The 15,565-nt window shown below is 39.0% G+C and overlaps 1 protein-coding gene across 2 annotated transcripts in view; it reads left to right on the top strand.

The window, feature by feature from the left end:
- Positions 1 to 15,565, top strand: part of PTPRB (protein tyrosine phosphatase receptor type B) — a 202,146-nt gene that overhangs the window by 138,250 nt on the left and 48,331 nt on the right. For both annotated transcript variants that reach the window (XM_073620045.1, XM_073620046.1), the window contains 7 exons: positions 799 to 1,080; positions 5,060 to 5,338; positions 5,842 to 5,991; positions 7,961 to 8,204; positions 11,285 to 11,391; positions 12,929 to 13,034; positions 14,901 to 14,984. In XM_073620045.1, the coding sequence (XP_073476146.1) occupies positions 799 to 1,080; positions 5,060 to 5,338; positions 5,842 to 5,991; positions 7,961 to 8,204; positions 11,285 to 11,391; positions 12,929 to 13,034; positions 14,901 to 14,984 (1,252 nt within the window). The remainder of the gene's footprint in view (positions 1 to 798; positions 1,081 to 5,059; positions 5,339 to 5,841; positions 5,992 to 7,960; positions 8,205 to 11,284; positions 11,392 to 12,928; positions 13,035 to 14,900; positions 14,985 to 15,565) is intronic.

Genomic DNA, 15,565 nt, shown 5'->3' on the forward strand with positions numbered 1-15,565 from the left:
AAAGACTTGAGATTGGGGTGGAAGTTCACTTTCTAGCAAGACAACGACCCTAAACATACAGCCAGAGCTACAATGGAATGGTTTAGATCAAAGCATATTCATGTGTTAGAATGGCCGAGTCAAAGTCCAGACCTATATCCGATTGAGAATCTGTGACAAGACTTGAAAGATGCTGTTCACAGACGCTCTCCATCCAATCTGACAGATCTTGAGCTATTTTGCAAAGAAGAATGGGCAACAATTTCACTCTCTAGATGTTCAAAGCTGGTAGAGACATACCCAAAAAGACTTGCAGCTGTAATTGCAGTGAAGGGTGGTTCTACAAAGTATTGACCCAGAGGGGCTGAATACAAATGCACACCATACTTTTCACATATTTATTTGTAAAAAATTTTGAAAACCATTTATCATTTTTCTTCTACTTCACAATTCTGTGCCACTTTGTGTTGGTCTATCACAGGGATATGCAATTAGCGGACCTCCAGCTGTTGCAGAACTACAAGTCCCATGAGGCATTGCAAGACTCTGACAGCTACAAGCATGACACCCGAGGCAGAGGCATGATGGGACTTGTAGTTTTGCAACAGCTGGAGGTCCGCTAATTGCATATCCCTGGTCTATCACATAAAATCCCAATAAATAACATTTACGTTTTTGGTTGTAAGATGACAAAATTTGGAAATTTCAAGGGGTATGAATACTTTTTCAAGGCACTGTAACTCAGTAATGAAGAGAAATTAGCAATGTTGCTTTATGACATAGAAACCAATATTTTAGTATTTGCTTTTCTCTACCCAGCTCCTCAGGCACCAAATTTGGTGTCCTTTACCGATGTTAAGAATACTTCTGTGTCCATTCATTGGCAAGGCCCTCCAGACTGGACCGACTATGATGACTTTGAACTTCAGTGGACACCTACTGACCCCCTGGTGATATTTAACCCTTACAGCACTGGAAAGTCATATGGACGAATTGTTACTGGCCTAAAACCTGGGCGTCTATATGAATTCAGTGTGAAAAGTGTCAGTGGAAATGTAAAGAAGACTTTTAGTCAGCCCGCTGTTGGCTCCGTAAGAACTAGTGAGTCATATAAAACAAATGTACATAAAATGACAATGATTGCTATGTATGTGTTTTGTAGTTCAGATAGTCATATGAATGCATTTTTCCTTACCTGAAGGCCTTGCAGCTGCACAGATCAGCTGTGAATAAGCCATTGCCAAGACTGTGTTTACTCTATTAGGTCTGATTTTATGCATTTGAATAATTATGAAAACCAAAGTAGTGTTTGCATATGGTTGCTGATAATTGAGAAATCATCTTAGAACAGCAAAAGCAATCAAGCTGTTGTTTTAGTCACTTTGAAATTAAGATTTTTATATGGGAAAATAGTTTCCTAGATGCAATTTTATATAACACATCATATTTTAAAATTTAAGGGTATGTCAAATTGAAATTGGATGAGTTTACCCAAGAATTAGGCTCATATTTGAGCATGTCCTTTTACTGATTACAGGTACTGATTTTGAAAGTATAAGATGCTTCTATATTTATCTTGGCACTTTTATTGAGGTTTAAAAGAGTACAATAGGTGGACTTATTCACAAATAAGCAATTATTGTGGCTATGATAAATAAATATATCTATAAATCTATATATACACACACACACACACACACACACAAATAGATAGATAGATAGATAGATAGATAGATAGATAGATAGATAGATAGATAGATAGATAGATAGATAGATACTGCATATACATATTTAAAACAGGTATAGAGGCACGTACAATTCCTACAAAGTAGATAAATCGAAGCAATAGCATTTTATATTCAATGTTTCCACAGAGCTCAATCCATATTTCTCAAGACACTAAAATATGGAGGGTGGTCCATCCCTACCTGGTGTTTACCATGGTGTTTTACAGGCAGGACCAAGCCAACCTCCATGTTGTAGTGTCTTGAGAAAGATGGACTGAGCTTTGTCAAAACATTGACAATAAAAAGCTGTCTGCAAGACCTGAGAGTGCCTCTATATCAGTTTTTGGCTTTGTATGGATATATATATATATATATATATATATATATATATATATATATGTATATTTATATATAGCAAAATCTTGATATAAACTCAGGATCTGGAAAAATCGAATTTAAGAACCTTGTGCAATGGTATACTGGATGTAGATTTATCTTGTTGCACACCATAGGTTGCATACTTTAATGTTATAAGGTCCATACAAAATAAACTGTTTTATATTTTTCTCTGGAGTTCCCATTCCACTTGTCTTTCATTGTTACTGGGAAACCTGAGGATAAATTAGCTAATTAGCTATAAGTACCCAGCATAATTTTAAACGTTTTTGGTCTGGTTTTGTGCTAATTTGCCTAGAGTCTAGGGTCTTTGACAGTCACTGCACTACCTTAGTGGTGCAATAAACTGCCTACTGTATCACCATTCTTTCATGTCTAACTGACCATCTCTTGTATCATATCTGCAGTCTCTGACTATCTCCTGTAGTATGTCTGCAGTCTCTGACCATCTTCTGTACTATGTCTGCAGTCTCTGACCATCTCCTGTAGTATGTCTGCAGTCTCTGACCATCTCCTGTACTATGTCTGCAGTCTCTGATCATCTCCTGTATTATGTCTGCAGTCTCTGACCATCTCCTGTAGTATGTCTGCAGTCTCTGACCATCTCCTGTATTATATCTCCAGTCTCTGACCATCTCCTGTAATATGTGTGCAGTCTCTGACCATCTCTTGTAACATGTCTGCAGTCTCTGACCATCTCCTGTAATATGTGTGTAGTCTCTGACCATCTCTTGTAACATGTCTGCAGTCTCTGACCATCTCTTGTAACATGTCTGCAGTCTCTGACCATCTCTTGTAACATGTCTGCTGTCTCTGACCATCTCTTAGAACATGTCTGCAGTCACTGACCATCTCTTGTAACATGTCTGCAGTCTGACCATCTCTTGTATCATGTCTGCAGTCTCTAACCATCTCCTGTATTATGTCTGCAGTCTCTGACCATCTCCTGTACTATGTCTGCAGTCTCTGACCATCTCCTGTATTATGTCTGCAGTCTCTGACCATCTCCTGTAATATGTCCGCATTCTCTGACCATCTCTTGTAACATGTCTGCAGTCTCTGACCATCTCTTGTAACATGTCTGCAGTCTCTGACCATCTCATGTAACATGTCTGCAGTCTCTGACCATCTCCTGTATTATGTCTGCAGTCTCTGACCATCTTCTGTATTATGTCTGCAGTCTCTGACCATCTCCTGTACTATGTCTAGGGGGTCTTTCTAACAGATTCTCTAACAGAAGCCCTCTCTGTGTGCATCAGAGAGACTCCGCTCCAGGTCTCATTAGTGTACGTTCTTCCTGTATTTTCTTTATTGTTAAAAGATCATGGGAGGATCCCAGTGTAATGAAGAGTTCTTAGGGAAACATCTCTGTGTTTGAGTCGTTGCCATAGAAACATTTGTAAAGGGGAGGAGTTGGTAAGATGACCACGCCAACATGGGGGCGCCAGAAATATTTCTGCACCCAGGCATCTGTGACCCTAGGATCGGCCCTGGACAGCACTACCTTAGTGGTACAATAAACTGCCTACTGTATCACCATTCTTTCATGTCTAACTTGTAAGAGAAAGTATAAACCTACAAAGATATAGTAAGGAGGTGCTAAATAAAACAAACAAACTCTGTTGAGCCATTGTGTAGCACAGTAGAGCCTTCTTATAACAGAAAATATTTATATATGTCTTTTTCAACCACATATCCTAACAATAATGGTATAACTATTCCTCATTTCAGGATAGTGGGCAAAGAGATGCAAATCATTCCTTTTTGCCCCATTTGCTAGCTGTACTTTCAATAACATACTGTATATACATCCTACTATTATAAAGCCATTAGTTTTATACTGCATACAGCTGGTTCAGGCCTGTGCGCCATCTTCTTGGCTATATATGAGTGTATTGACGTCGATACACTGCACTTACCAGTCACCAGTATGGTGCAGACATTGAGGATCAGAGAGAAAGTAAAAAGTATGGTGAGGAGGGACTAAAGTAACCAAAAAGTGATGTACTAAAGTCAAATAGGCTGTTCACTGTGCAAGGGAATCTTCTCTTATCTTAGTGAATGCTGTGAAAAGTCACTAAGCAAAGAATGCCCATTCATGTGGAAGGAAAATTTTTGAAAAGTACGGTATATTTGCTTACACTTAATTGGATGATGGAAGTCAATAGAACTTCACCTAATTCGCTAAGCTAAAGGTAAATTCCCTGGCAAGGTGAACATCCATCTGCCTGTAGTAAATCAACCCTATTGCGTAGCAGTAAGGTCATCTTAAAACAGAACTTTTGCAAGCATTGAGGAAGAAGTTACTGAATCAACAATTCAGTATATGTTGAAAACACTTTCCATATTTATCGGCGTATAACACGCACAGGCGTATAACACGCACATTCATTTTAAGAGGGGAGTTTCAGAAAAAAAACTTACATTTTAAATAAGGAAATCTGAAGCAAAATAAGGGTCGGTGCCCATCTGCAGCCTCAGTATTGCCTGCAATGCAGCATCCTCACCATTGCCACCAGTGCAGCCTGATCGATGCCCATCTGCAGCCTAGAGGGGACAGGGAGGGGGGCGGGACGAGCGCCGACAGATTACATACAGTGAGAATCTCCTATGATAGACAGAACAGTAGTCCAATGGCAGCCCAGGAGATGGGACTTCCTATTACAGAGGCTGCCAAGTAAACAGGAGATTCTCACTGTATGTAATCTGACAGCGCTCGTCCCGCCCCCCTCCCTGTCCCCTCCGAGGCAGCTAAAATTGAAGTATTGGCGTATAACATGCACACGCTATTTGCATCCGTTTTTCATGGTGAAAAAGTGAGTGTTATACGCCAATAAATACATTATTTATATTATTTAAGCTATGTGAAACTGTGTGACCACAAAAATGTAAACAGGTATGATTTGATAGTGGAACTATATTATTCAATAATCACAACAAATTACATTTCTTCATAGAACCTGACAAGATACAACATCTTCATTGCCGGCCTCAGAATTCCACTGCCATCTCCTGTTCATGGACACCCCCAGATTCTGATTTTGATGCATATAGCATAGAGTACAAAAAGAATGGCTCTGATGTGGTGGAATACTCAAAAAGAATTGGAAAACTCAGGTCAACACTCACAATCATGCACCTTGAACCACACAAAAGATACGTAGTGTCCATCAAAGTGCACTCGGCAGACATGATCAGCCAGATGGTGGAGGAGAGCACAATAACTATGATTGATCGTAAGTACTGTGATCTGAAAACAACTAAATTCATATGGAACATAAATAAAAACAGGTACACAGTTACATTATATGGGGGTCATATTTGTTGTTAAAATACATTTTGCATATACCTATAGTTAATGCCGAGTCATTGCATATAATAGAGAACACTTGTTCTGGTTCTGTTCTAATAAAACGTCTATACAAACTACTAAAAAGCCATTCACATATTCATTCACTATGGGAAGACATATATTTATGTGCCTGATTGCTGTTCTCTATATTAAATGTGCTTTTTGATATACAACATATGAATTTAATTCTGCAATGCCATTTCTCGCACCATAAAAGCCCCTACATTAAGCACAGCTTTGTCAGAGCATATGCTATATACATAAAATAAAAGCTATATATGCTATAAAATTTAGACTGTATGTACATAGAATTTGGCAATACAAAAAGTCTGCCACTAGTTTAGTAATTCTGAACTAAAAGATTTTTTTGTTTGTTTTTTCTTTCAGGACCTCCAACACCACCTGTCCATATTAGAGTGAATAAAATAGATACTCTTATTAGCAAGTCATCAATTCACTTCAGTTTTAATTGCAGCTGGTTCAGTGACACCAATGGAGCTGTCAAATACTTCACCGTGATTGTGTCAGAAGCAGATGGTAAACCTCTATCGCCTTTGCAAAACAATTTATACGTGAAGCTTCAAGTGATACTCTAAATATAACTTTCACTCCTGTCTGTTTTATTTAATGCATTTGTCAAAGATATCTGGGTAGCTTAGTCATGACTGGAAACCATTTTCTTCTGGTATTTAGATTAGTGCTTAGAAAGAGGCCTAACGTTGCAATATGGAATGGTATGGAGTGTTAAAGGTATCCAGACTGAGAAAAAATGTTGATTGCTAAAGGAGTAATGGATGTTCATTTGGGCCTGGTTCACACAGAAGTGCAATTTCAGTCACACAGAATCACACAACAATGGAAATGACATTGTTTTTATTTGTGCCCATTCACATCAATGCAACTCAACACAACGCAGTTTTGGAAAAGGTTCCTGTACTACTTTTGTTGCCATTCCAGCGCAATTTTGGTCCTATAGTATTATTATTATTATTATTCATATTATTATTAAACAGGCTTTATATAGCGCCAACAGTTTGCGCAGTGCTTTACAACATAAGGGCAGACAGTACAGTTACAATACAGTTCAATACAGGAGGGATCAGAGAGCCCTGCTCATTAGAAATTACAATCTAGGAGGGAGGGTCAAGTGATACAAAAGGTAATAACTGTGGGGGATGAGCTGATTGAGAAAATTAAAGTACAGTTGTTAGGGGTGGGCAGAATAGGCTTCTCTGAAGAGGAGTTTTTCAGGGATCGGCTAAAAGCAAGCAGAGTAGGAGATAATCGGACAGGGGTAGGGCGTTCCATAGGATTGGAGAGGCTCTGGAAAAGTCCTGAAGGCGAGCATGGGAGGAGGTGATGAGGGAGCTAGAGAGCAGGATGTCTTGGGAGGAACGAAGCGAACGATTAGGTTGGTATTTTGAGAATAGGTTAGTGATGTAGGTGGGGGCCAAGTTGTGGGTGACTTTTAAGTTGTTATTAGTTTTGAATTTAATTTGAGGGGTGAACAGAATATAGTATATGCAAACCACATCCAAAATGAAACCAAGTCGCACTACAGAGTCACACTGAAAATTGTATCAAAATTGGATTGCTGTAGTTTGAACTTAGCCATAGAAAAGTGAATGTTTGCTTAAGTTAATAAATGTCACCATATTTTTGTTGACTTTGAATATCTAATAATGTTCGAGGGAAAAAAAAGAGCAGCATTTTTCGCATAATTGGATAATGGAAGTAAACACATTTTTAATTTAATTACTAAGCAAATTATAATTGCTTTTCAAAAATGTTTTTCAAAATGATCATTCATTTTGCTAAGTAATCTATTCCTTTAGTAAATCAACCTCAAATTGTAAAACAATAGGCCCACACATGAGTCAGTCTTTACAAAATTGATTTACCAAACAACAATTCTCAAAGCATTAGCTCCATTAAAGTTTATATTTAAAAAGTTTATGAAGTTGCAAAATTCTCAAATCCTTAAACTTACTAGAATGTACTAATCAGATATCCTTGCTTAGTCATCTCTTCTCAGCTCACAGTGAATTGCATAAACACTCAGGAAATACTTTTCAAAGTATAACATTTGTCAAATATCAGTATTCAGTCTGAATTCTCAAATGCCAAAAGTACTTAGCAAAAATATGACATTTGAGAGGATAGTCACTAAGTACTAAGATAAATATGTAATTATTATTAGCTGTGACAGTAAGTATAGCATTTTTTGTCATCCCAAAGTATGTACTGTATATTAAATTGCAAATGTTGGCTTTTTGACTACTACATTTGCCGTAATTTCCTGGAAATTATTTGCATTTGTCCTAACACATAAAAGGTGCTAAATTAATGCAATTTTAGCACACTTTGCAGACAGCAGCTTTGTGTGAAGGACGTGGAACAGTACTATTATGACTAGAGTGATATCTTTAGCTGGTAGTTTGTGATGTGCTATGTGATACAGTAAATGAGCGCTAAAAGATCGTCTGGATTATTCTACCTGTCACAGGCAATGAAAATGTGAAGCCAGAGCCAGTTCACCCCCTGCCAACATATACCGATTACAAAAAGAACAACTCCATTACAGTCTATCAGACAAACTACTTTGGAAGCAAATGTGCGGAAACTGCCGACTACAATATCCAACCTGTCAGAATAAAGCTGGGTGGGGAAATGGAAATCTTGGGAGGAAAGTGTGAGGACAATCAAATGAAATTCTGTGATGGCCCATTAAAGTCAAGGACATCCTACAGGTGAGAACAGTAGAAGGAGCTACCTGCATCTAATGTAAACCATATATTCTCTCACCGAAATGTAAGTCAAATTGTATTTCCAACAGTTCATTAACTCACTAAGCTAGCATATGAAAATGTTGATTGAAATGTCCACTATTTGTGCTTCATACATTGGATATCATTAACACTGGAAAATTTCATTAGTATGTGGAAACAAAAAGCATTTGTAAATTGTAAATTGTAAGAGCCAATATCACTTGGAGAACTCTGAACAGTAAAATATGATTTTATGTGCTGTGGGTTGTACTCTGTACATTGCACTCGCCCTGTAAAAGCATATGCACATGTAACTTATGGATGTCTCTGCTTTCATAATACTCCTGTATCTCCAGGACATATTCGAGGAACTTGCATTATGGTTACATTAAAATGCTATCTGCAAGTAATCTGCAAATTTTATTTCCTTTCCACTTATTATAATGATATACCGTAGTTTTTACTGCCGCTGTCTGACCCTCACATTGTCTGCATTCACAGTGTAGTGTTCATTCTGGACCTTTCATTATTGGTATTGTTAAAATGGCATACAGGTTGCTTCCTGTTTTCATGTTGCCTTTACAGCCATTACAATGCACTGATTCCTGTGTAAATTACACTGGCAATGAAGGGGTTAACCACTAGGTGGCAGTGTAGGGGTTAAGTGTGTCCTAGGGGTGTGTTTCTAACTGTGGGGGGCATGGCTGTGGGTGACACGTCACTGATCTCTGCTCCAATGACAGGGAGCAGAGATCAGTGACACTGTAACTAGGCAGAACGGGGAGATGCTTGTTTACATTAGCATCTCCCCGTTCTTTCTCCCTGTGAGGCGATCCCGCGACCTGACTCATGGAGCTTGCCGTGGGCGCATGCCCGCTGGCTGCCTCTTAAAGGGGAACGTACAGGTACGTGATTCTGCCTGTACGAGCCCTTCTGCCGCAGTATATCTGTGTGAGGCGGTCGGCAAGCGGTTAAAATTAGCACTTTTGATTTTTCATGTTCGTGTCCCATAGACTTTAGTAGGGTTCACAGATTTGCACACATTTTTTGCCTGTTCGCATGTTCTGGTGCGAACCTAACCGGGGGGGGGGGGGGGGGGGTATTCAGCCCATCCCTAGTAGAGAGGTAAGCAAGGCAATAGGCAGGGAGAGACAGTAGTTACATGAACCTGTCAGTGGGCTACAAGGGGAGGTGTTACACGTCATAGTTTAAATTTAAAACCCAATTTAAAGTAAAACATTAATATGTTCATTGTTGTTTTTTTTTTGTATATTGGTTCTTCACTAATGAAAAAAGTCTGTTAAACATATTTTGATCCATTCACATACAGTGGTACATTATGTTAGCAGATGCATGAAATGTTCTAAAGACAATAAATACATCCTCAGCAACCTTCTTTTTCTGTACTGCAAAATCTGTCAGATTCTAACTGCATTTCCAAGTAAATTAGATGTTCCTACCGCAATGAAAGCATTGCCAAAATTCTGACAAAATAGCACACTTCTGTTTTTATTGTTTGTGCCATGCACAGAGAACATATGCACTTGTCCTCCTAAGTGTTCCTTTTGACTTTTTGAGATTTTGTGAAAATTACTGCAACGCGGTGATCAACAAATACCACTTTTTTAAAACTAATGGCTGAACTTAGTTGACTTGTGTTTGGTTTTTCAACCTTAGTTTGCAACTGTGTAAAAGGTAAACTTTACAGGAATAATGTTACATTTCAGTGATTAAAAGACCACTATTATAAATAAAATATTGTATTATGATAACTCTATGTATTTTAGACAGAAGTTTGCCCAAAGGGGAAAGTTACACTCTTCCTCCTCCCTTCCTCCTCCTCTGCTACATTTAGAATATTTTTTTTTGAGGGGGGGGGGGGTGTGGCTACCTGGTTTTGACAGGTACCTGTTTCCACTTCCGGTCGGATCGGCGCGAAAGATCCACTGTAAGTTCTCCTCCTCCCTTTCTGCCCTCAACCTTCCAGAACGTGTCACAAGTCCCAGAAGGCTGCAGGACCATTCACAAAGCACAGCATGGCCCACGCATGTGCAGTGGGCAGCCAGGTGTGAAGCTGCAAGGAGTTATGGTTGGCTGCCCACAGTTAAAATGCCAATGCCAGAGAACCAAAGATGGGTAAGGGACACTGGACCCTTGGACTGGTGAGTGTGTGTTCATTAGAATTCAGCAGCTGCAGTTTTTGTAGCTGCTGACTTTTATTTTTTTGCAGAATTGACTGAAGCTTCTTTTTAATTCATATAATTAACACCTTTCCGCCGGCCCGTCCTATTAAGTGGCACTTAATTTTCCCAATTGCAAAACATGCCCAGTTGAGGCTTCACAGACAAGTGTTTACATTTGTGACAGATTAAGCTGGTTCTAAAGGCTGGATTTTCTTTTTACCATAATGTATTCCCTGCATTAGAGTTAAAGATGTCCAAGTTTTTATATTCCTCTCCCCCCCACCCCACCCCCGTACTTACTTGAGGAGTCCTTTCATGATCTAGCACTATGCTCGTCTGCAGTGGCTCCCTACTCCCTATTGCTCACGGAGGCAGCAGCAGCCATTGACTCATGCTGCCGTCAATCAAATTCTGTGAGCCAGGAGCTGTGTCTTCATAGACTCAGACAGCCCAGCTCAGGAGCGAGCCTGCAGATGCGCCCCCATAGGAAGCGGATTCCTATAGGGGCACATTTAGAAGAGGAGGAGCCGATAGCACTTGTGGGAGACCCTAGAAAGAGAGGTGTGGGGCCGCTCTGTACAATGCCATTGCACAGAGCAGGTAAGTATAGCATGTTTTGTTTGTTTTTTTGTTTTTTAATGTTAAGCTTTACAATCTCTTTAACTTCAAGGTGCAGTGATAGTCATGTATTTCAGTTTAGAAATTATACATGTATTTGTCTTTTGTTTGTTAAAAATGATGATGGACTGACTTAATTTTGTTATATGACTGATGTTACGTATAACAGAGTTTTTTCTTTTCAAATTAACTTTGAGTCATTCTTAAAAAGCATAAGATAAATATTTTATGCAGCAATGTTTTCTTTTTATTGTTTTATAGGATTAGTATCAGAGCCTTTACACAGCTCTTTTCTGATGATCTAAAGGAGTTCTCAGAGCCCTTGTTTACAGATACTTTCTTCTCATTGCCCATCACAACAGAAGCAGGTGAGATGGTCGGTGGGGTTGATTTATAGAAGACAAAGAGCATATTCACTTTCAAATTAAATGTTAAGATTGCAAAGTGAATTTTTACTTATCTTAGTGGATGAGGTGAAAGAAAGCGAAAATTCACTTTGTAAAAATATCCAATCATGCGCAAAGAAAATTTTTTTTTATTTTATTTTTACCTAATTTTCTTGGCAAAAGTGAATTTTCTTCTTGCATATTGAATTAGTGAATAAGATGAGGTTGTGCTGAATTTAATTATCTAATTACATGCAAACAAAAATTCCCTTTTTTATTTTTTGCACAGGATTTGGTATTTTTTGCAAAGGTATTTTTCACTTTGTTTACCTTATTTATTAAGATGAGTAAAAATGCACTTTGAAAGTGGACATGCTGTACGCCTTTAGTAAATCAGGGTCACTGTTTGCAAATCAATAGACTGGATTACCTATGTTGTCAATTTGCAGGGACGGTATTTGATGTGTATTCTATTTTGATATTGGTTAAGGATTAATTGATAGACCAAATGTAGTCCAATGCAAGCAGTTATTTTTTTTGGATAGGGTGTGAAAGGGTTAGAGCCTCTCAAGTTGTTATTGGTATCTGTGTCTCCACTGGGGAAATTTATCCTTTTCTTGTCCAGGCAACAAATACTGTACAAAAGATTTGAGTAGTCCTCAGAACAATAATAAAGAGAAAATCTTCCAACAAGGAACACTTGTTCAGTTGACAACAGTCTAATGCCGTGTACACACGGGCAGACTTTTCGACCGGACTGGTCCGACGGGACGAACCCGTCGGACAATCTGACCGTGTGTGGGCTTCATCGGACCTGCAGCGGACTTTTTTGGTCGAAAATCAGACGGACTTTAGATTTGGAACATGTTTCAAATCTTTCCGACGGACTCGAGTCCGGTCGAAAAATCCCCCCGTCTGTATGCTAGTCTGACGGACTAAAACTGACGCTAGGGCAGCTATTGGCTACCGGCTATCAACTTCCTTATTTTAGTCCGGTCATACGTCACCTGTATGAATCCGTTGGACTTTGGTGTGATCGTGTGTAGGCAAGTCCGTTCGTTCGAAAGTCCATCGAAAGTCCGTCGGAAAGACCGTCGGACCTTTGATGCCGAAAAGTCCACCCGTGTGTACACGGCATAAGTCTTCAATTTGAAGAGACTTCCTTTAATTTCTTTTAATAGCTATAGGACAGGAAGTGAAAAGATTATACCCAATAAGACACAGGCGGCTGTTTTACCCATCCCCTACTGTATCCAAAACAAAAAAAAAAAAGTAAAATATGTAAGAAATCTTGTGAGTTGGCAAATGCACTCCCCTAATATATTTTTTGGCCCCAGAATATTAGATATGACATTTATTTTGTTAGGCCCTGTTTTGACAACACTGGAAATAAAGTTTATTGAAATGTGAGAGTCTAAGGGCACCTGTCTGTGATGTACTGCTGAGCAAATTTTAGGGAACACACACAAAACACACTCTTGGAGGAACGAATATAATTCTCAGACACTTGTGTTTACAGAACCTCTTGTTGGAGTCATAGAAGGTGTGAGTGCTGGTTTATTCCTCATCGTTGTTCTAATTGGAGTCGCATCATTACTGATTTGTCGTCAGAGGTGCAGAAGAGTGTAAGTATCCCAGTAATCATATCAGAAGAAGATTGTTATATCATTTACATATTTCTGAATAAATAATTACTTTTGTGGTTGATTTAGTAAAGGCAAATAGTTTGTTCATTTTGCAAGGGAAGTTGCATTTTACAAGGGAATTCGCCCCAGTGCTTAGTGAATGAGGTAAAGCTCTGCTGACTTCCATCATCCAATCATGTACAAGAAAAATGCTGTTGTTATATTTTCCTTGTGTGTGATTGGGTATTCTTTGCAAAGTGAACCTTCACCACATTCACTAATGTGGGTCAAATCACCTTGCAAAGTGCATTTTCACTTGCAAAGTGAACAAACTATTTGCCTTTAATAAATCAACCCTTTTGTGATCTTCCAGCCTGCCTGTGGTAGATTAAAAGGAGAATTATGAAAAAATCATCAGCCGTGACTTGACAACAGCTCAAACTTCTCAGGTCACTACCGCTACAAAACAAACTATAGCCAAGGCATGGGAAAACCCCTTACGTTAGCATTGTGGAAACTAAGATTAGAATTACTAGAGCCATGATCCATGCCAAGGGTTGAAGCAATTCTGATCGATAAGGTCAAGAAATATGAAAATCTATGGAAACCCTGGGTAGGGTACTACCTCCCAGCTGATGTTGATGCTACATTACTATCCCCCTGATTATACTCATTACAAGCCGGAACCCTTCTTTCAAGCCTCCCCTTACTCCACCCCCCTCCCCTCCCCTCAGGATTGCCCTCTATCCTCCCTTATCTCACTGGCACATTCTTTCCTCTTCCCCTGTCTTCTGCTTCCTACCCCCATTTCTCTCTATTAACCTCCAGACCTTTACTATTCTGTTGGTCATAGGGACCTATCCCATTAATATAGGCTTGCTAGCTCATTTAAGTCCGCCTGGCCACCATCTGTGACCACTCCTCAAAAACCACTGTCCCTCCATAGGGTGACAACCGCCTCCCCACCTTTATTGTTTCTAGCAGTGGAGTCCCCAATCTCTTCCCCAGCTACTTCCCTTTTTCCTTAGCATCACATTGAGTTTGCTTCTCAGTGAACCCCACACCATCAGAACTTATATGGGGTCTCCATTACCTCTCTTATTCACTATCTCGTTGTTTGGTTCAATTTTGCCTCACTGCAACTGTATGTAATAAGATGTTTTATGATCCTTTTGTTAGCTTCACCTTTCGAGCCTACATGCTTCAAGGGCTGCATCCTAATCTTCACAATGTGTTATTGTGCGCTCTGTTTCACCATTTCTATTGTTGAGACTCTTCCCCTTTGTTCTTGGTATTTGTAAACCAATTCTATTCTTTAATAAAATGTTTGAACAAGAAAAAAATTGAATTATGAATTAAGGACACTACACTCTAAAGTAATTAATCAGTGAGACGCATTAAAAAACAATTTTATTTGTCACTGGCATGCCTTTATCTACCCTTGCTCAATATCACCACGTAAAAAACTATGATGCACTATAATTTAAACATTATGAATACAGGTGGTAATACATGCTGTGTACCCACTTTTGCTTGTGGAGTACACTTATGTGTTGCTGCCCTATTTCTTTGTTTCACTTCAACAATACAATAGAAGCCAGTACCTGTATCTGTTTTTTTTTGTAATGAACAATAAAAGTAATGTTCACAAAGGGAGCAGGCAGCAACGAGACAAGCCCTATGGGGTTTGAAAAGAAGCAATGTGAATTGTAAGACTTGAAAGATAATTTGCGGGATCTGGATGTGAATAGGTTTTCTATTCACCGGTAACCTACATGTTATACAAATGTCATAGGTGCATAGCATACAGTAATTTCCTTTGTGTCATGAGCATACAGCATACATCATTCCTTTCTTGTATTCCAGCTATGATCAGGATCAAATGCATGCACATTTGAATGTGCGCAGAGAAAGGACATCATCTATACATCTAAACGTAGGACATAAAGGGTAAGATGTCCTTTGCTTACCTATGCCATGGCATTATTTTTAGATTTGAGACAATTTTAGTAGGTTTTCAAAATGAAAAGAAAAGCTATTTGTAAACACATTAGTGCTTCAGCATTAAAATAATATACCGTTAGTCTATAAAAGTGATGTGACTGAAAGGGCAATAAGCTAATTATGAAGATAAAATGACAAAACAAGTGCCTCTAAAGAAGCGGGTATGGAAAACTTTTCAAGGCAAGGATTACTGAAGTATACAGAAGATGTGTCATCTTCGCTCTGCTAGCTTCGTAGAGGTGCCAAGAGGATTGTGCACAACCTACCTCTCCTCCTATTGTGGGCAAGTAGGTTGTCAAACTTCCCCTGGTAAACTGGTTTAGGGAGTCCTGTGGAAGTACATCTAGGTATCATAATACGGTTAAAAAAAAAAGTATGCTGCTTAAAAAAAATCAACATTCTATATTCAACTTACAAAAGAGACTTAGCACATGTCTAGTGACATGTTTTAGTCTCCTTCTCACTCCTCAATGGGATCCCTAATGAGGGAGCAAAGATCTCCCCAATGGGAGATCCTGGCTAAGGAG

Source organism: Aquarana catesbeiana, linkage group LG03 (assembly GCF_042186555.1).
Source record: "Aquarana catesbeiana isolate 2022-GZ linkage group LG03, ASM4218655v1, whole genome shotgun sequence".
Classification (NCBI taxonomy): domain Eukaryota; kingdom Metazoa; phylum Chordata; class Amphibia; order Anura; family Ranidae; genus Aquarana; species Aquarana catesbeiana.